This window comes from Leptosomus discolor, chromosome 1 (genome assembly GCF_034619465.1).
Source record: "Leptosomus discolor isolate bLepDis1 chromosome 1, bLepDis1.hap2, whole genome shotgun sequence".
Taxonomy (NCBI): Eukaryota; Metazoa; Chordata; class Aves; order Leptosomiformes; family Leptosomidae; genus Leptosomus; species Leptosomus discolor.
The window spans coordinates 88,969,215-88,990,903 of NC_141391.1; the positions used below are offsets into that span (position 1 = coordinate 88,969,215).

A 21,689-nucleotide genomic window follows, 5' to 3' on the forward strand; every position below is an offset into this window, starting at 1 on the left:
TCTGGAGAGATGAAAGTATAATGTGTTATCAGGATAGCTTGATACTGCCCTTTACTTGAGCTGTTCCTGGGTGTACGTACTGTCTACACTTTGCCTTTCAGTTGAGCTTTTTAATTTCTGTAATGTAGTTATTGTCTGGTTGCTAGAAAAGATGCAAGTGGAATTTTTTTTAGTTCTTTCTAAGACACTGAAATAACTACCATTTTGTAGAGGTTAAAGAAATGCATCTAGTTTCAAGACCAGATTTTTGAAAGTGATGCATATGTCTCTTAATTCTGTTTGAGAATTACATTTTTAAAGCATGATGTTGTTTGGAAAAGTGCAGCTAAGCAACTGTTTTAACGGTGAAAGTGAGAAAACTCCTGGGTTGAGATAAAGATGACAGTTCAATAGGTAAAGCAAAAGCCGAGCACACAAGCAGAACAAAACAAGGAATTCATTCACCGCTCCCCATGGTCAGGCAGGTCTTCAGCCATCTCCAGGAAAGCAGGGCTCCATCATGCCTAACAGTGACTTGGGAAGACAAACACCACCACTCCAAATGTCCCCCCCTTCCTCCTCCTTCCCCCAGCTTTATATGCTGAGCGTGATGTCATATGGTGTGGGATATCCCTTTGGTCTGTTGGGGTCACCTCTCCCAGCCGTGTCACCTCCCAACTCCTTGTGCCTAGCTGGTGGGGTGGTGTGGGAAGCAGAAAAGGCCTTGGCTATCAGCAGTAACGAAAGCATCCCTGTGTTATCAGCACTGTTCCCAGCACAAATACAAAGCATAGCCCCATACTAGCTACTATGAAGAAAATTATCTCTATTCCAGCCAAAACAAGCACGTTCTTCACTCATTATTTCATGCCTTTTACATCATTCTCAGGTCTCACACTATCCAATACGTTCTCGTCACCCCCCACCCCTCTTCCTATCCTTTGATATAATACACAGATGTCATTCCCTCAGTCTATGAACTGCCACTCTGAAATGTCTGTAGAATGTCCATAAATGTCCACTGAGTTCGTTTAGTCCATAACTTTGGGCTCCATCTGCAGCCACTGGGGACAGGAGAGGTGGTGTGTTGCATGGAGTTCCTGGGCACCAAAGCCAGCTCAGGTCAGGTCACTGACGCACTTGCACTGCTGCTTGTAAGGCTTGTACTCCACTGGTTCACATGGTTCCTGCTACTGTAATTCCTTTAACATGCAACCCAAATCGTGGGTTACAGCAATTTAAAGGTATAGCCGTTACAGTCTCCACCCCTGGTCCCTTTGGGCCAGGTTATAGGGTTTAACATTGCAATGAATTCCTCCTCTTGCCCCTGTTCCAGCTTGGACTTATCCACAGACTGCAGTCCCTTAGTGGTGTACCTGCTCCAACTGGAGCCTTATCTATGGCCACAGTCTCTCCAGGGCTGTACCTACTGCAGCATGGACTTATCCACAGCCACAGTCACTCTGAGGTGCACCTGTTCCAGTGTGGCCTCCTCCATGGGCCACAATGCCTCCAGAGATACGTCTGCTCCAGCGTGGCCTTACTCACAGCCACGGTCCCTTCAGAAGTAAACCTGCTCCAGCATGGCCTCACCCATGGCCGCAGTGCCTGTTGTGGGGGTTGCAGTGGCTGCGGTGCCTGTTGTTTTTTTGGTGAGATCCGGAGACTTTCTCTTCCCCATGAGCGTACTGAATGGTGTTGAAGAGGACTCGGTGGGCGTGGGCCAGGCCCCAGCACATTGCAGTGATTTGTGTCTCTCTGGAATTGCCAGAGTGACAGCATTCTTTTTCCAAATATTCTACTAGTTTTTCAGGATTCTGCACTTGTTCAAGGGTGAAGTTCCAACACACTGGAGGTACCCACCAACCTAGGCATTTGCTCGTGCTATCCCACACATCCTGCCACTCATAACTCTCCAGGCTTGGGGCAGGTCTTTGGGTAGTATTCGTAAATGGTTGTTTAACCCTAAACAAGACCCAAATCACATTCAGAAACATGCCGGTTCCTAGCAATAGGACCATGCTGGTTTCAACATCCCTAGGATATTCAAAATTCTCAAGAGCTGTTGTAAGTAGCCTGGAGGAGAAGGGGAAGGTGTCTTCCCCATAAATTTGCTCTCTGAGGAAAGGTAAAGCATGTAATTAGTAGTTTCTGAGAGATGGTTCCCAAAGTACAGAGATAACGGCAATGCTGAGTACGAATACCACATTAATGCCACGATCGATAATTTTATCATACCGTAAGCCAGTGTTACACAGTACAGCAAAATTATAACCTTAATGCAGCCCCGGGGATGATAAACAGCACCCCAGGGACTGCACACAGCGAGTGAGGTGTTGCGTGACACAACTCCGAGAATAAACAGAACTGTGAGAGCAAATAAATCAACATTGTGACCAGCGACTATGAAATTAAGATAATGAATGCTTATAACAGATTTGTTTTAAAACGTTCTGATCAGATCTGTCATTATCTCAACCCTTTGAGCCCCATGTTGGCCACCAAAAAAGACTGTCATGATTTAACCTCAGCCAGCAGCTCAGCCCCGCACAGCCGCTCACTCGCTCCCCCCCAGTTGGGATGGGAGAGAGAATCATAAGGGTGAAAGTGAGAAAACTCCTGGGTTGAGATAAAGATGACAGTTCAATAGGTAAAGCAAAAGCCGGGCACACAAGCAGAGCAAAACAAGGAATTCAGTCACCACTCCCCATGGGCAGGCAGGCGTTCAGCCGTCTCCAGGAAACCAGGGCTCTGTCACGCCCGACAGTGACTTGGGAAGACAAAAGCCATCACACTGAGTGTTCCCTGCTACCTTCTTCCTCCCCCAGATTTATATGCTGAGCATGACATCATATGGTGTGGGATATCCCTTTGGTCTGTTGGGGTCAGCTGTCCTGGCTGTGTCCCCTCCCAACTCCTTGTGCACCCCCTGCCAACTCACTGGTGGGGTGGGGTGAGAAGTTGAAAAGTCTTTGAATTAGTATAAACACTGCTCAGCCACAACTAAAATATCAGTGTGTGAGTGAGTGTTATTCTCATCCTAAATGCAAAACACAGCACTGGGCCAGCTATTAGAAGGAAAACTAACTTTATTCCAGCAGAAACCTGTTGCAGATAGTCCTGAAAAATTCAGCGGGGAGGGGAGTGTGGGTTGGGGTGGTGTTCAGGTGAATAATCAACTGCTGTGATTCTCAGCACATGCCCAGGCATCTGAAAGAGTTGGTATGTAGACCAAAATCTTGCTCCCTGGCTGCGGTGGGAGAGGCTTGGCTTTTTTTATAACTTTTTCTGACAAGAGTGGGTTGGAAAAGGTGCCAAGTGTTGACCTTGTTGCAGCTGTGGTTCTGAATATTAGTGTTGTAAATTTAAAATCTAAAATTTATACCTGTCAAGTCTATTATGCTTTGAAAATTGTGTGGTCTGTACAGGGTGTCAGTCCTCAGTAGATCATTCAGTGCTGTGGAATCCTGGTCTTTTGTTGCATGGGTAAACAACAGCAAGGATTATTTGCCTTGTGTCGCTTTGTATGTAGTCTTCTGCTGTAGTGTTCTGATCTCTGTTGCAGTATGGCATCAGCAATCACTTAATAGTGTGACCTAGATGAAGTAAACAGAGTTGTCTCTGGCTTGCTTTTGTAGTCTCCCAAGTGTGGAGATGTTCAAGAGTAATAATCGCAGGCTTTTGGGAGAAGAAACGTGCTGCCAAGAATCTGATTTTTACCAAGGAAAGAATGGAATAGTATAGCAATGGCAATCGTGGTGAGGAAGCAGTAGAGAGTGTTGCTTTGCTTTGGTGACTGGAGGCAGCATGTACTGTATGTTACACCTACCTGCCTCTTTGAGAAAATGCAAAGTGGACAAGGTAGTCCTAACAAAGGACAACGATATTTTTCCCTTTTCTGTACTTAAACTAAAAAATTATGCCTAGGAAAAAAGGAATTTGCTCAAAAGGCTGAATACCAACTTACAGTGTAGGCTGAGTAATAAAGGAAAGCTTGAAAAGTAATTTGATGCAAATCTAATATTAAGGTATCTTCCATTTTATAAATGATCGTGGTGATCTGTTGAAATTTTTTTTTAACTTTCCGTTGTGTTTTTCCTTTTTGTTTTCAGGCTGGATTTGGCTATGGCTTGCCAATTTCTCGTCTGTACGCTAGGTACTTTCAAGGTGACCTTAAACTCTACTCAATGGAAGGTGTTGGTTCAGATGCTGTAATTTATTTGAAGGTATGAATTTGACTCTTATATAAACTAGTAATGCAGTGCAATTTGCTTATAGCAGGCTGAATAAGTGAACTTTCTCTCTTTTCACTCTTCAACTTGTTTTCGGATTTGTAATTGCTCTTTTCTTTATATTTTGTCTAAATCAGTTACACAGAATCCTAAAACCCAAGGTTATAAATATTAACCTGGCATTAATACTAGTTAGTTTGCTTTTTGTCACTGTGCCTTGCCGTATGTGGCGAGCGAGTTGCGGAATCCTGTGCTAACTTCAGTTTCTGATGGGTTTAGTCCTGTGCGTGTGTGTGTGTGGAGGAGAAAGGTATTTGGTCTTTCTCAGAGGAAAAAGGCATGCTAATGGGCTGGACTAGATCAGTCCTCACAGATCAGCGTGCGCTGACAGAGTTTGGGTTTGTTGAAGTGGAATGTTCAAGTAAGGCAGCTGTCCGCCTAAAATGGTTTTGACCTCAACTTTTTTCTTGCTATCTTTGTAGACTCCACTCCCTGGAAAGAGGGGAGATGTTTTGAAGTGTTACTACTTTCTTTTGATTTTGGCCATGACTAGAATGATTAGTCACAGCTACAATATTTTCAAAACAGTCTTGTGACATGTGGCACTGGGATAATTCAGACACTTGTGATACAGAAGTTGTGACTGTAGAACTCCCCGGACTATCGTCTTGCTCTTGGTGTCTCTAATGATATCTTCCCGTTGCTTTTGTTTTTCCGTAGGCCCTTTCAAGTGAATCATTTGAAAGACTTCCCGTTTTTAATAAGTCAGCATGGCGACACTACAAGACCACACCCGAAGCAGATGACTGGAGCAATCCTAGCAGTGAGCCAAGGGATGCTTCTAAATATAAAGCTAATCGATAATTTGCCACCTTTTGTCTCTGTTGGAGATGACCTCTGCGTTCAGTATAAAGTCTCTGCTTTGTTCCAAAATCCTTCAAACCACAATAGCTAATTACTTCCAAACAAAGACCTAATCAGGGCATTGAAAAATACTAAGAACAAAGTGATGATTGGGACTTAAAGGCAGGCACTAAGCACGTTTGGTATGTGAATCCCGTCTACTTCACCAGAATACGCTTGGTTGCTTCAGTCAGGCATTGACAAAAGGGATCGCGCTGCGATTGCACTTGAGTACAACGTTGTAACAAAAAGATACTGTTTGAAATGGCCGATTTTTATTCCAATGTAAGGATGGGTGAGATGTGCAGAATCCCTTTACGTGGTGAATAGTATCTTGCACAGCAATATGGTATCAGAGAAAAATTCCAATGTAGTTAAACATACACTTTGAGAATCCACTCTTTGCTGCATTTTGTATTGCACAGTGTCACCTCTTACAGAAGATCCCTTTAAGCTCTTCAGATCTCATGTCTAATGAGCTTAGAAATGCATAGTTCTGAAAAGGGTTGTGCAGCTTTAAACCGATGCTTTCCCCGAATTCCCAGATCCATTTGTGCATACAGAAATTATGTTGTTATAAGACATTGGGACTTCCGCGTCTTGGTATGCACCTTAGTGATTTTCTTGACACGCAAACACAGAAAGGCATTTCTGTACATTTTTCCTTGTTTTGAGGAAAGATCATAAGTAGTTAGATCATCTCTCCGTACAATAAATTCTGTCAGTACAGGGGGTAATTCAATTTCATGTTTATTGCCTGTCATTTTGGGGGGGGTTGGGGAGGGGAGAGAAATGCTGAAAGGCCAGACAGCCAGTCATACAAATGAATTTGCCTTAAGAGTGTTGGTTGCTTGGAACCTGATTAGTTAAAAACCTGTAAATAGTTTGCAAAGTTATTTATATATTCAATGTCTGACTATAGTCTGGTAATCTGAATTTGTAGTGTATATAAAGATGTTGTACACCAGCTTTTGGAAAGTGTCATTGGTCTAAATACGTGAAACTGGAAATACCGGAGAAATGGGAGGGACAAAACATAGCTGGTGTCCGATTCAAGGGGGGGGAAAAAAAATCAAAGAGAAGAAAAAACCTAAGTATTTTCCCCATAAACTTGTTTTAAGGGTTATTGCTGACTATTAGGAAACTGTTCTTCACCAAGTCTTTGCCAAATGCTGTTTCTGATACTACAGCCTTTCAGAAAAATTTGTGAAATTTAGAAGTTCTGCTGATATCCTACCAATGGGAATAAAGTAGGTGAGTTGTAAGCAACTCTGATGCACCCTCAGTTTCTCTTAGGTGTTTTGATATTTTTTTGAAAGATGTTGCAGATTTTAGCATGGAAGAACAAAACTTGTTTACTAAAATTGTGAGGGAACTGTCCCTTTTGTCCTCCCAATATTTATTTTTATAAAGAACTGATCTATTAGGTAAACAGGGAAATGCTGATAAATTCCTAGGTTTTTTATAAAAAAACCTTAGTTTGACTTAATAGTACTTTGCACTTACATGGCACATTTCATCAAAGGATTACAAAGTGCTTTGAGCAATAAACTTCATATAGCCCCCATTTCTGAAGAGTCAGAGTCCTTACCTTGCAAACTCTTTAACCTGTGGCAGTCGGTTCAAGAATTTGTACGTGAACAGTTCGTGAATTTGCAGGGCTCGCGGTTCTGTGGGCGTCACTGCGCTGTACCGCGAAGTCACGTTGGGGCGCCAGGTTGTTTTCGTGCTCTCTCCTGCGCGTCTCGGCAGAGCGCTGCCCTGCTGTTCGGAGGCGGGGGTGCCAGGACAGCTGCTGGAGGCTGGAGGCCTGTTAGGCGGCGAGCGGTGCCCTTCCGAGCCCCCTCTGCCAGCGGGTCGGAAGGGGGAGCGTGCTGATGGGGCCGTCCTCTTCTGTTCCCGAGGCAGCCTCGCCTGACCCGGCGAGGGGATCTTTACGTGGGGCGCAGGGAGGCTGTGGCGCCTGCGGCCTCCGGAGCAATCGTTTCCCACGACCGCAGGCGCTGCTGCGAAGGCAGACCGCTGTTCCCGCGGTACAGCTGTGCTGCGGGGCTGAAACACCGGTTGGAAGTCACGTCTACTAAAATTTAGCCGTGTCGCTTCTGCTCTCCCCCATAACTGCTTACTGCTTTTCAAATTCAAGTTGTGTACACTTTCTAGCAATTGCAGAGGAGGACTTGCTTAAAAATAGAAACTCATGATAAAACTACTATTTTTTCCCAGTTGCACGTGGTCAGTTTTTCCTAGAACATTACCCAAAACATTCCAAGGAACGAGGTGGTTTGTGTAAGAAGCTTGAGTTTCAGCTTTTGTTAGAAATCGTATTTTGAAGTAGTAGATCCTGACCTGATGCTTCTTTTTGGCCGTCTCCTTATACGTGAAGAGGAGAGGGAACAGAGAAAAGGAGGGACGTGGGCATATTGAACTGGCGTTCACGAAGTGAATATAAACTGTGGAAGCCGATGATTGAAAGCTGAAGATACGGTGGAGGAAGTTACGGTCTATCAGTCATTTCACTTCTTTATTCACAAAAACAACTGCCTGGCTGTAGGGACTCAAGTGCTCTAGTACTTGAAAAGTGAAGTCCCCTGTAATGGCACCTAGTTCCAAGAGCCCTGAGCTCAAAGCAGGAAGGCAGAGCACAAGGAATGCGTTTTCTTTCCATGTCCCAAGGTCGGTCTGTGGGCTTTACGGCAAATGCGAGCGAGAAGCAACTTTTCTCCTCCCCAAGCTCATCTGAGCAGCCTGTGCTTTAGCGGAGATCCCAGGTACGCCGTAAATTGCTCTTCACTTGTTGTCCTCGTGCCGTGCCGCTACCCAGGGGTGTTAGCGTGAAAACTGTCTTGGGCAACAGCAGCAGCAGCAGCGCTTTGGTTGGAAGAGAGTTTTTCAGTGGGTATGGCTGAAAAATGAGGGTGGGTGGGTTTTTATTACGGCTAGTTTGACTACAGATACTGATCTTTTTTTCAGTTACTTCTGCCATTGATTGGCATCTGCTGTAGCTATTTGTTTCAATATCTTGAGGCTGTTAATTCTAAACTTTCTGGTGACCTAAAAGTACATTCCTTTTTTTGTGGATTTCAGATAGATGGCCTGCTAATGTTATTGCAACCTGCTTTTCTTGAGTTACAAGACACATAAATGTAAAAAAAAAAAAAAACCAAACCAACGTTTTCAGTGGAAATGCTTTGTATCTGTTGTGTTTAGTGATTAACAGAAACAAACTGAGCAAGAGATGTTTGCTCGTTGAGTCTTCCTGAGAATTTACAAACAACTTCTGTATTTGTAGTGTAACAAATAGTTTAACTTTTTTGATCAGTGTGTGTTTTTCTGGTGTGTCTTGAATGTAATTTTATTAATCCACTGCCTAGATTAATATTAGTAGATACTAAAGTGTCTCCAAATCATATATATGTATTTGTGCTCCCTGCTTTTCTAAGCTTTGTTTTGAGGCTAAGAAGGGGTCTTTCAGAGTCAGCACTTGATGAGAAATATTCAGAAGATACTGAAATGCTTCTTTACAACTCAAATACACAGTCTTTGTCTCTGTACTTGACTGATGACCTAGGATAGTCCTGAGAAAGTCTTGGTCCTTCTGCAGTTTGTGCTACCTCTTGGGCAGTGTTTAAAGCAGGTCCCTTGACATATGCTTAAAGAATGTTTATTGTTAGTATTTACTCTCGAGGATAACCATGTCTGATTGTGTGGTGTTCAGTTCCCTTGCACGTCTCCTCAGGTGCCATATAGATGCTGTGGTTTCAGATAGCTCTTCGTCTCTTCCTCCTGACATACTCACCAGCCTATGAATTAGTATATATAAACGTGTTTTTGCAGAACTTGAGAGAATGAGATGGCACATGACAGAACGGTGTATACGGTTATAAATGGCGTAGTGACCTCAGGCCTGAGTCTTGCCGATACTTGCACAAGTAAAAGTGTACGAGAGTAATCCCACGTAAATGGATCTGTTCTCAGGATCAGGACTTAAGCTGTTGACATTAATTTGAAACAATGAGGATTTGTGTAGTGGCTTTCTAATTAAAAATAAAAAATAAATAAGAAAACTTTAAGTTCACGTGCTTTAATTGCAGTATTATGTTGCCTTAAAAGATCTCAGAAACTGGCCTAGAGGACTCACCTGCTTCTTAAATCTCGAGATTTTTTACGTAGTATCAGTGGGATTGTTGTGTTCGTGATAACACTAGTTTGACAACGTCAGAGTCATTTGCTTCATTAAATTTTTTCCTTTGAACTGAATACTGCCGAGAGGTGCCAGATTGACGGTCCTTTGGAATCCGTGCCCTCTGCAGACCGTACCAGGCGGCGGCAGGGCACGTTTCCAGGCCGTGCGCTCTCGGGGCTCTCAGCTGTTCAGCAGGGACTGTCCTTACGCTGGGGACCCACTAGCTGTTTCACACCTGCCACCTCTCATGAGCCGCTGACGGTGTGCTAAGCTGGTGGTGGGTTTTATCACGCGAGTTTCTGGGGCGGTGGAAATCGAGTCAGTTTGTTCCCAACGTTGGCTGCAGGACAGAGCTCTTACTGGTGAGCTGACCGGTGTTGCACCTGGCATCCAAGAGGGAACGAGGTCCCGGGTTGCCTTTCCTCTGAGGTGGCATCGTTTGAATCAGCTGAACATAGAGTGGAGGAGTGGGAAGCTAATTTCTCGTGAGAGTACTTGGTGGTGTTTTAAATTTAATTTTGAGTCTTCTGTAACTCGCGTTGGAAGCGTTTCTAGTTCAATACCCATGTGTGTAACGTGTGTATACCCGTGTTCTCCTTTTTTCTGTCCATTGCTGACAAATAAAAAGAGGTAAGAACTACACGATGACATTTTAAAGGGACTGATTTGGTTTCACCCACCATGGAGCGTAGTTAGTGATTTGGAAGCCCAAGGTCAACTTCACGCGTGCCTACAGAGGGACACCCTCAGAGACCTGCAGTCGGGAGCTCAGGGAGATTTTAGTTAAAAGTGTGTTTCTTGCCAGTTTTGTCACAAAGCAGGTTGGAAACTTCTATGGAAACGTACATTCGAGTGTTTCCATGTCCATCTTCCACCGCAGCCCCCTGAAATTTATTAATATCTCAAGCATGATCTATTTTTTGGTTGGTTCTGAAACTATATATAAATGCAATTGCTTCTGCATTGTATTACTCTGAATTTTCAGGTACATTTATTCTGATCTGGTTTGTATCAGATTTCCAGGTCTTTCAATGTCTGTCTTAAATATGTTTTATTCCTGTCAGATGTGGGTCTTTATGAAATGCGTATTTTCACGAGAAACTCTAGTTTTCATTCTGAAGTTACCTTTCAGTGATTCTGGAGGCACAAGACTTTGATTTGTTTTTAAAAAGATAAAATCATGTGCTAATGTAGCTGAACTTGAAATTCTTGATTTGGCTGTTATGCCAAGGACTTGATATCAAAATATTTACAAAGCCAGCAGTTGTATAGAAAATAAAACTATTCTTGATTTGAGCAGGAAAATTGAGACATAGGAATTTTTGTGCTGACTGTAAATCTGAAGTTGTCTCTTTCTACAAAGTAATGGAGCTGCAAAGCATTTGTAGGAGACTGGCTTCTTGAAAAACTCATCACCGCAGAAATTACTCTAGGTCTGTCGCTTCTGCCAGTATTTCTGCTACGTTATTGCTTTCTCTATACAGATAAGCTCCCCGGTTTCTATAGGTTTGTAGCTTGTGGGGGTGGGGGCAGGGGAATGCGGGAGTGCAGGTGGGAATGTGAACCCTAAAGTATTTTGAGGTAAAACTTAATTTTCTCTTTTGTAGTCTGAGAAAATTGGGTTAACCCGGTGACTCTTGGTTTAGTCTCTCTTTTTAACTGTTATTCATTGCTTCTTTCTCAGAACATGGAAGTAAAAAAAGTTCAGGCTTCTAATCTGGAAACTGCCGTTTCTGAATAAGTGCCTAAACTAGGAAGTCTCTGGCAAGACCCCAAAATTTTCCTTTTCTCACTTTCATAGAGGAATCCCGAAACGGTTATAGTTTAAGAGCATTACGTGGAAAGAATTATAAATTAAATTTATTTGGTGACTGAGAACTCAGCCATTTGAAAATATGAAGTAATATTTTAAAAAGTGAGCTTTTTCTTGTTCTCCAAATTCTTGGCTTTGAGGGAACACAGAGGTTTATAAGCAGAAAAGGTGTTAGCATTGGCAAAACATTAAGAGCTGAATTACAGAGTTTTGGTGCCATCCGCCCGCTACGCATGTTTCAAACTTTGCTAAAGTTCAGCTAGACTATTGTGGTTTCACTGACCACTTTGTTCTATACGTCTGCGGGGTCTTTTCCCTTTGGTTTTATGGCCCTTACTGTTGATCAAGGCTTAATTTATTGATTTAATAATTCATCGGTGTAATATATCCCTGTGAGTAACAGAAGGGAGTGTTTAACCCCTTGAATCATTGTCGTTACTGTGGTAGCAGCAGCACAGCTTGACAGCCCTTCAGGCTGCTGGCTTGCAGGAGTCCGGGGTTTAGAGGGACCAGATTCAGTGAGATGCTGAAGGTGGGGCTGAGCCGCCTGTTCTGGCAGTGCTGAGCTTCCTCTGAAGTGAACAGAGATGAAGCCTACAGCTCGAGCCACTTCCTAATACTTCTGTGAAGTGTGAGGTTTCCTTTCATGTTCAGTATTATTAAGGATTGCTTCCAGTTCATCCTTGCTGCTTGGAGGTTTTCATTTCCGGATGTGGAAGCAGCAGAAGCTCCTACAGCGGTTTAGAACCAAAAGTGAGTTATGGGGGATTTCTGAAACTCTGGTGTCTGATTGTTCCGGGTACGTCAGCATGGTTTGTCACCACACATTGTTTTCATTGAAGCGTGTGAGCACCTTTTGGGTTTGGGGCATTTTTCTGTTGTATAAATCTCCCGAAAGCTAAAATTTCTCAGATTATTCTTGACAGCTGAAATATGTTATAAAATACCTGTTATAAAATATCACCCAAGTCTTCTGTCTTGAAATTTCTTCAGCTTTCCATGAAGCTTTGTAGGTGTTCGTAATTTATTCAAGAAAATAAAAAACCAAAAGTTTCTTGCCAAGCAATTCCAGAGCAGGAAATCGCCTGGAGACCCCGCTTGCTTGGCTCATTAACTTCCTTATTAAGTAATAAATGAGGCTCCAGATGGTCAGAATTTTGCTAGAGCTGAGGTAATTTTCTTTCAGATGAAGAATTTATTTTAAAACTTCAGATGAGGAGAAATCTGTGTTGTACGTTCTCACCGCTTACCATGTGCCATGACAGGAGCTGAGTGGTTAAGTAGCTCAAAATTGCAAAATCCGTCAGCACGTACCGCATAACATTTGACAGTGGCTATCCGTAGAATATGAAGCAGCTAGCTGCCGTGGCAGCAGTATAATGAAGATTTATGGCTCTAGGACACAGGCTTATGTGGGAGAATGATTTGTAATAACGGGTCAGTTTCTCATTATACAATTCATGCCTTTTTTTAGACTGTTGTAGGCTCATTCCAGCCCTTAAATTTGTTACTTTCAGTGGAAAGAGAAGTCTTGCAGTAGACAGCTTTTAAATCAAGTCAGGTGTACAAAATGTCAGGCGCGCTTAATGGGGAAAACGAAACATTTTTTTTTTCAGGTTAGTTTATATTCATCATCTAACTCTGAGGCTGGTTTTGCTTTAAGCTTTTGTACCATCTCCTCTGCTAGTAAGAGTACAATTGGGTGAGTGTAGTAAGTAATGCCTGCTGTATTTTGTTGAAGAGCATCAGCCATTCAGAAAACGTGTTACAGCAATCTGACCACCCTTCTGCATCGAGTGACTGGGACAATTTTATGTCGTCGGCCCAAACGATTCCCCCTTTGTGTCTCCTAGTCCAAAGGCAACGGGCATGTCGCTTTGCTTCTACTAGTGTGCAGCTGGGAGACGTGATTTGAAAGTTGTAACGTGATTTTTCCTTCTTGATCGGCCACTGTGCATTCTTTTCTTGAGATTAATAAATGAGCGGGTGCCTGTAAATATGCCGATTTAAAAGACTTTTTTTTTTCAGAAGAAAACTTCAGTTCTGCCAGTTTCCAAGGTCACGTGTTGCCTGTGTTTTGGTATTAGAACGCTTTCGAAGGGCGCCTTCATGAACATTTCCCTGTAGTTCTGGAGGCTGATGCCAGCAGCTTGCACTGCTGCAAGATGCCGGTCATTACGAGGTAGGAGCGATCCTGGCAGACTTGAGGTTGTCGGGGGGGTGTGTGGCCTCCCCTGGGCTTTCTGTGAGCACCTCCCTTCCCTGTTTCAATTTGCTCTTTATTCTGAAGTTAATAAACTTCTTCGTAGGCATCAGAATATACTTGATACAATCCTCGGGGCTGTGGAGGACCGACAGCTCAGACTTGGGTAAAGGAACCGGGGGGTTTGTGTGTGTGCATGCGTGTGTCGCGGCGCCGTGGTAGTTTCTGTGTGTCTCGATGTTGGAGGACTAAAGGTAAAGTTCTGCCACCAGGGAAGCAATATTCTTTCCTTCTTTATTTTCAGATTTGGGTGTCCATCTCGGTCAGTGGGTGTGCGTTGTCAGTACGATGCAGTACCCTCGAGAACTGCCTGCTGCGCGATGCGCTAAGTAAAATGGCCAGGTCCTGCACGCCGTAATGTACAAGTTTACCAGCTTTACAAAATACTTCACAAATAGCCGGTTGTGAGGGATGAAGAGGTTGGATTTACGCTTTGTTGAGGTATATTTGAATACGTTTTGTCTTGCTGTTACTCTGTGCGCTTAGGGATGGAGAATGCCGGCTTGCTAAACGTCGTGTGTTACAGCAAGAGCACTGAAGCTTCTCGATTTTTAATGGCATATGAAAGTGTTTTATCGAGGTGCTTGATACACAACTGTCACTGCTCAAATATATAATTAATCTCGAACTTTTTGTTTCTTGATAAACAGTTGAACCCTTGGGTAAAATATGCAAAAATAACATCGTGGGCACTTCCCTGTAGATGGAATTTCATTCAGTTAATGGCTGAAGTCAGTTCTGCGGGTGGCCTGGTAGTACCGCCCCTCTTTGCATAATGGCCAACTGTGTTTTAATTCGCTTCTGTGTAGTTTATCTCCGTGTTCTTAACGACAAATGGACATGAATTCCCAGAAACTGGAAGTCGAAAGGTGTCAGAATAGAGGTGCTTAACCCCATGGCATTATTTTTTTCTTGCATTTCTCTAAGAGATACAGACTCTGAGCTTGCGGGTGTTTTCTGACAGTTCTCCATGTTCTCTGTGTGTCTGTGGTGCAAGTATGTGCTGTGGGGTGGTTTGAAGAAAAGGTGCTTGGGAAGGGGAGGGGGAATAAATTAAACCAAACCATCCAAGGTTTGTTGTGCTGTTTGGATTAATGTTTAATTGGGAACCGGCTATTTGGGGGGGGATGGGGTGGGGTGGGGAATCTTGTTAGTTCTTATACAGAATACGCCTTATGCGGTTTTCTGTTTGCATGTGAACAATGTGAATATCTAAAACGTCTTTTTTTGTTCTTTTCTGGAATAAATGCACTTATTTGGGAGAGGCCTTTTAGATAACCAAAGCGGGGGGACAACCCAAGAAATGCCCAAAACTAACCAACAAATCCCCAATATTTTCTCTGAAGGGAATATTTCATATTTTGTTTTGCCATTTGGCTTTTAATCATGTATTGTAGCGGTGCAAGCTCAGGACACTGTTAAAAAAGAAACTAGTTAACTGTTAAACTGATGATACAAAATATCTTAAGAATGACCAAGTAGCAAAGTAACTGGGTTTCTAACGGTTTTATGCATTAGTTTTGAAATGAAAAAAAACCAGACTAGTTTGGCATGTAGCACATTAAGCACCCCGTTGGTATTCAAAGCTGGTCACTTGTGAAGAGCACAGTTTATAACTAATCTACTTTTTTCTGAGTAGACGATGGCTTTGTGGTTCACGGTTACTTTACTTCACTTAAAACCAGGGTTGGTTTGTAGGGAAATACAATTAGAGAATAATAGAATAGGGTTAAAAAGTACAACAGTGTGCCAAAGAGGCTGCAATTTATTGTAAGCAGGCTTCTTCTAGAATCCAAAATACGCGTGAGGCTTGATGCGCACATGCAGCCTGGTCGGTGCTGCCAGGTAGGATTTTCCCTTGGAGTGTTGCTGCCTTCATATGCTTAGGCACAGGAATAATTGTTTTGAGCTAATGGACCATTTTCTTCTTTATTAGCCCAGTTCAACGTTTAGAAATTTTAATTTATAGGTAGGTTTCGTAACTGTGAAAACTGTGCCTTGCAACTGTATTTCCGCTTCTGTTTACCACAGCCATTTAAAAAAAAAAAAAGGCCAAAAAAAAAAAATCTTCAGATTCCTGGATCCCCAGCTTTCCCCTGCCAGAGGTTTTGGTTGCACCCTTTCTACAAAGAGGAGTCGTCATTCACAGGGGTTTAGGGTTCACTGCGCTGTGGGATCCCTTAGGACCAAGCTCGCCAGCCAGATGCCGAGGCAGCGCCTGCCGACCCCGACAAACTGCTTCAAGCCCGTGGGCTCATTACCGCAATGGAGCAGCGACATGGGGTGCGGGGGGCGCTGGTCGGTGGCCTGGAACAGCTCCGCTCCCCTGCCCTCGCAGACGGGTTTCTCAGCACGAGCTCTGCTGCGCCACGGAGCGCATCCGCTGTTGATCAGGGAATTTCAGGCTGCTTTAAAGAGGGAGAATCCTGGTTCTTTCCCATGTGGTTGTTGAAGTCACAGTTAATGGCAGAGAATGAGGCGGGGTGGGGGTTTGGGGTGTCCCCCTCTCAGCTGCACGTCTGGGCTCTTCCAGGTATTTCCTGCTGCGCTGTGGTTATTTAACGTAGTTTGCTGGGCAGCAAAAGGAATCCATCCCCTCCTACCTGCAGAGGTGAGGCTTTTATCCAAAACCTACATGTAAATGGGAAGCTGAGCTGCCAAAATGATGAGAGGAAAATGTTCTAAGTGGTCAAAATCCTGACGACTCCACAGAAGTCACTTATTTCATGTATAGCGCAGACCATGAAGTATTACCAGAGAAATTTGGGATCAAGCCCTGTAACCTTTTAACCCTTTTAGGGGACAGTTATCTTTTCGTAGGGTGAAACTGCCTTTTGAGAAGGGTTAAAGGAGGGGACGCTTTCAAAGGCACAATTCCCTCCTTAAATTTGTTTTGCCCCTTTGTCTTCAGACTTTGCCATACTCCGGTATACAGAGCAGGCTCTTGCGTTTGTGTGCAAGGCAAAGCTGCCTTACCTGGCTTATGAGCTTGCAGTTCACCGTTTCTCATTGAAGGAAGGATGGATGCTGTTGGAGAGGATATTTAAAAGGGATGGAGATACTAAGCGTGAAAGAAGTGTTTGAACTGGAGAAGGGTATTGCCCCAACCATAAACTGGCCATGAAGAACTGCTGGGGCAGGGGGATTCAGGCCTCTTATTTGAGGAACTGGTTTTAACATGGGAGCCCGCTGCATGCAGCTGGGAGATCCGGCAGTGACCTGTCATAGGAAGGCCTCAGTTGTTGCCGGACTCTCGGTCCCATGTTTTCCCCGGTCAGCATGGCGAAGGTGCATTTCCAAAGGCTTTCAGCTATTTTTATTTCTTTCTACATCTATCTCCTCTCCCTCAGGCGGAGCTGTGAAGCTGTGGCCTCCATTTCCGTTTGGATTAGAAACGCTAACGCTGCCCTTCCCCGCGCACACCAGGAAAGGGTCTCCACTTCGGAAAGGAAGGGCAGGAAATACCCGTGTGCACGTGCTTGGGGAACACACGTCGTATTTTGAGAGGAAAAAATCTCACTTCAAAATAATACCAGAAGAGGAGTTCTTAAGCTAGCCTGCTGCCTGAAAGGGTCTCCATGGAAGAGGCAGAGCCCTAGGTCCGTTTTCTGGTCCATTTTCAACTGTGTTTTAGGAGGAGGTCAGAGATCTTCTGCACCAGACTCCAGTGAAGCTGCTGCTTAATTACGTGCTATCATATGGGACTCTTTCCGCTAATGGTTTATTATTACCATTTTTTTTACGAGCAAATTTGAGGTAGTGTCAAACCCTTCATTCCAGCTGAACTGATAAGGCCTGGTGTTGATGCAGGGGACCTTGTTCCCAAGGGAGTTGCCGTGCACCCAAACAAGAGTCTCCTCTGACTTCAGGCTGGGCTGAACACAGCATGTGCTCATGGGGACGCGGCACTGGGGACCCACCAGCTGGCTTGTGTTGGCGCAAGTCGTTCTCCTGAGACTTTGGAGTGGAAAAGCAAGGAACACGGTTGAGGAAGCAAAGCCCCAGACATCACGTGCCAAGGGGAGTTTAAGCAGCTTCACCTTTAGCGAAGGCTTCAGAGTGGGGAAGGAGGTAAAGGACCTGCTGTAGATGTTGGACTCGAGCTGTTTTACAGTTGTCTTGTAGTTAACTCCCACAACGTATGTTTGTGGCCACTAGTTGAGCAAGGTGCGAAGCCCATCCTGCCTCCAGGCCAAAATCACCTCTGCCTTTTCAGGAGGAGAGGAGGTGGCAGTGAATGGCATAACTTCCAGTGGGATGACTGACAGACGTGGACAAGGAGAGCTGCAGCATTCAGGAGAGAGCAGAAAGGGCAATGCTAGGGATTTATTACAGCCATATCCTTGATAAATGGTCCTAGCTCTGAGTCTTCCCTTAGCAAGGCAAATGCTTGTTTCCTTTGTTAACTTTGTCAGATTTCCAGCTGTCAGTACTGCTTTGTGCTATTCTAAATGTTTTATTTCTCTTGAGAATTATGTCTCTACAGTATTTGAAAGTAATTTTTAATATACACACAAAATTACAATCTGACTTTTTTAAATGTTTGATTTACCTTTCTTGAGCCTTTTGAGCTAAGCTCACTCACAGGGGTGATTTACACAACGTTACCGTCATGCCTAAATGATGGAAGAATTTAAAACTAAGGAAATACTGATGATGTTTCACAAGCACTGGCACAAGAGCTCTGCCTTGTACTGCAGAAAATCATCTCTGCTTCTTCAGTCACATCTCAGACATTCTCCTACCTGTTTTATGTGAGCTCGTATGGATTTACAGCGGGGACTTTGCGACCACTTCCAGTCGTGCGCTTTGCTCGTGTTCCCAGGGTTTCTGTGGTGCAATTCCAAAACTGAAAATGCTTTGCAGCTCATATGACTGGGTTTAAAGTTTATTCCGAATCTCACACAGTGCCTGTTTGCAGTAGAGGAGAAAAAGATCTCTCTCGGGGTGCTGCAGCTCTTGCTTTGTGCCACCGTGCCTGGGAGGGCCCCGCTCGGTGATGTCTCACGTTGTCCCTGGGTTTAGATCGGGCCCGTGTGAACGAGGGAGCCCGTCGTCCCTCCCCAGAGCGCTGCCGGCCGCGCAGGCGTACGTGTGCGCACAGCTGGCACCTCGCAGGCAGACCGTGGGCAGGCGTCGGTCAGACGTGGTCCCTCTCCGCGGGGCTGCGGAGGCAGCTCGGTGGCAGAAGAGAACTGCAGCCGGGCTGACTTTCCCGCTCCTGGGAGCGTACGAGAGCATCTCGTGATCTCCCAAGTAATGCAAGACACTGCTCAAAACCAGCCCCAAATCCATCTTAAGTAATAAAGCCCATAGTATCGGAGAGCATTTTGGTGAGGACTCTGTGCCTTTAAATAATCTCTCTGCCATACTGAACGAGTTTGAAATTTGCTTGTTCCATAATTAAAAATATCTTAGCCGGGAAGTCCTAAGCCCCCGTCTGCTGGTTCAGCTTCTCCCTGCCTGAGGCAGGACTGTTCAATACATAATCTTTCCTACAGCTGCTGCGGTAATAAATTTTTTTCTTGCAGAAAGGACAGAAGGGAAAGACCGAAGCGGGAACGTTCAGGCATCAGACTGCCTCAGCTGGAGGAGGAGCCGGGTCGAAAGGCCAGTGTGGGGATTTGTCCCTGCAGCTAATGCTTGGTGCCGCAGTTCTGCATAAACCTGGCCCAGCTGCACGCCCGTCGTGGCACACACGGGAGCTTCGCGGCTGCTGCCGCTGGGGACGGTTCTCAGCAGCAGACCCAGGGCGGCTGCAGAAGCGCTGCCTCTGTCTGACACACGTACGAATTGAAATAGTGGCTCCTGATCCCCCTGCCCCGGCGCAGCGGATAAGGGAGGTCTCAGACTTGTTGGTGTCTAACGCGGCGCGGTGCCGGCTGAGGCAGCGTTTCCCCACCTTTACCTTGCAGCCAGGTGAACGTGGGGGAAGGTGAGGAGAGGAGAGGAGAGCGGTGATCTCGGAGCAGAGGGCAGCAGTAGGAACCCAAGCAGCAGGATTTTGGGCAGTTGGCGAAGCTGCTCTAATGGCCTTTGTGGAGGCATAAAGCCCTGGAGTACGAAGGTTGGGGATAACAAGCATTGTGCTGTCAGAGGGGCTTGTGTTTGGGTGTCCAAAGGCGCTATCAAAGGAAGGTGAGAGGCAGCAGTATCTGTTGTACACTGTTTATTTTTCACGTGGAGCTTGGCTGATAAATGGGGCTGAATTAAAGCAACACTCATGAAAAATAAAACCCAACCATGACTCAGAAGTGCAAAATTGCCTTCCACGTGTCCAGCGACAATGAGGTTCTGGTTTGCTGGAGACAGCACGTGGGCATTGGTGTCTGTACCAGCGGGGCAAAGGCTTCAGCTTATTGATATCCTAAACGCGAACGGACGCCTGGTACAGTATATGGCTTTGTCGCTGGGCAGCCGCCTGTGACTCTGAGAAACAGCTTCTGTTAAGAAGCGGTCACTGGTGAGTTTTTCTCCAGTCCCTATCTACAAGTCGCGGTGCTGTCTTCCACTCAAACCACTGAACAAGGGCTGCTGAACAGTAAGTGCTATGAAATTAAAACAAAAAAAAAACCCAAATGGTAAAAGCCAAGAACAACAAAAACCTGCCCACCTCCATTTGGACATGGCTCGTCGTATAAACAGCACCAGTAGAGAGCAGACAGTTCCCATGGTGGAGGAGTGGTTTGTGATGGGAAGACTTAAGACTTGCAAAGGTTCAGAAAAACTAACAAGTGCATCCCAGATATGAAATTACAGTAACAGGTTGCCTAAGGCTGAGAAAGGTCTTAATTGCATCGTCCCGTCGGGCGCACGGCTGGCGGCAGCTGAACTAGCTGTGGCTCTCCCTTTGAGCTTTCTGCTGAAAGCTGGTTTTCACCCCATTCCCTGCCTCTCTCTCTTTGCAGCTCTGTGAAGAAAGAACTAGCTTGACTCCAGAGGACAAAGCATGCCGCGGCATACTACGTGCTCAGTCTTGTGGTGGTCAGAGAAGTGTCTGGCAAAGTGTTCCCAAAGAAAAATCGGTTACCCCGTGGTGGGGGGAGGGATGAAAGATGTAGGGAACGAACAGAGCACGGGGCTGATTTGGTGCCTGGTACAACCTGCCTGGAAAAGTATCTGGAAGGGAAGGAGTCGAAGGAGTTTACCTACTTGGTCACTCGGTGGGGTAAGGGCGGTAGCCTGGGGGGCACTGCTGCCAGCAGGTACTACCACCCTGCGTGCTCAAGCACTCGGGCGCCTTGTTCCTTCACAGATTTCTATTCCAGGAGCCGCTCGGAGCACTCCCTCTCCCAGTGTTTCCTGCGCTGCCTGCGCAGGGAACCAGCAAAGCGCTGACTGGCGCTGCCAACAGCAGCCTGCGTGTCCCGACGGCTTCGTAGCTCCCGGGAGCAGTGGCACGGTGGAGATGGCGCTGCTGTGACCCCCCCACCCCTGCCCAGGCTGCTTGGGCAGGGTCTGTGCCCGGCAGGCTGCCCGTGGGACAGGCGGGCAGCGGCACCCTTTCCCTCGCCGGCCTGGCACCCAAGCCGGCGCTGGGCTGGAGAGCCTCGAGCGGGCCCGTGCACTGAGGGAGGCTTCGCCAGGCAAGCCCAGGAGCAAAGTCCCAGTGGTGGGGGCTGGGTCCTTCCTGAGGCTTTCTGAGCTGGGGGGCAGGGCAGCCTTGGGGGCCGGGGGTCCCCCAAGCTCAGAAATCCTGCAGGTTGGCAGCCACCCCACCCCGTGCCAGCTGCGGGTGGAGCTGGGCGTCGGGCAGGTCTGGCTGTGCCAAGCTGGCAGGAGATCAGCGAGCGCACCGAGGGGAGGGGAAAGCTTCGCTCGCGCTAACCTTCCTGTGGTTCTGCTTGGGGCGGTACGAGAGTCATGGACGGAGAAAGAAAATCCCCATGCCTAATCCTGTTTAAAAGGCTTCCATTGGTTTTTTTTCCAACTTTTTCTCCACATTAGGGTAGAGGAATGGCCTCAGGAACCCCTGCGGGGAGGGGCAGGGTGCCTGTGAACACATTTTGGTTTACAATTTGATGAGAAATTTGTTTAACTGGCTGAGTAGCACGTGAGGACAGCGGCACTGTTGTGCTCGTTGCTTGGTGATACGTAGCAGGGAGCAGCAGGGTTTCCTAGGAGGCCACGTCCTGAGGCCTTGGGCTCCCGCGTGTATTTTTTTTAGAATTCACCAGTAAAAAATCACCAATGTCTTCCAACTATCTATTTCCTACAACAACACGTTCCAGCTAGGGCTGTCTTTTCGTTCACTTTCTTGCCTCCAAAGTGCAAAGCCAGGGAGCAAAACAGAAGTTATCAAGTAGCTGTTCAGGC

The 21,689-nt window shown here is 45.7% G+C and overlaps 1 protein-coding gene across 1 annotated transcript in view; it reads left to right on the forward strand.

The window, feature by feature from the left end:
- Window positions 1-5,845, forward strand: part of PDK3 (pyruvate dehydrogenase kinase 3) — a 59,968-nt gene extending 54,123 nt beyond the window's left edge. Inside the window, exons 10-11 of the mRNA XM_086468421.1 lie at window positions 4,092-4,205; window positions 4,932-5,845. Of these exons, the coding sequence (XP_086324547.1) occupies window positions 4,092-4,205; window positions 4,932-5,075 (258 nt within the window). The 3' untranslated portion in view covers window positions 5,076-5,845. The remainder of the gene's footprint in view (window positions 1-4,091; window positions 4,206-4,931) is intronic.
- The last annotated feature ends 15,844 nt before the right edge of the window (window positions 5,846-21,689 follow it).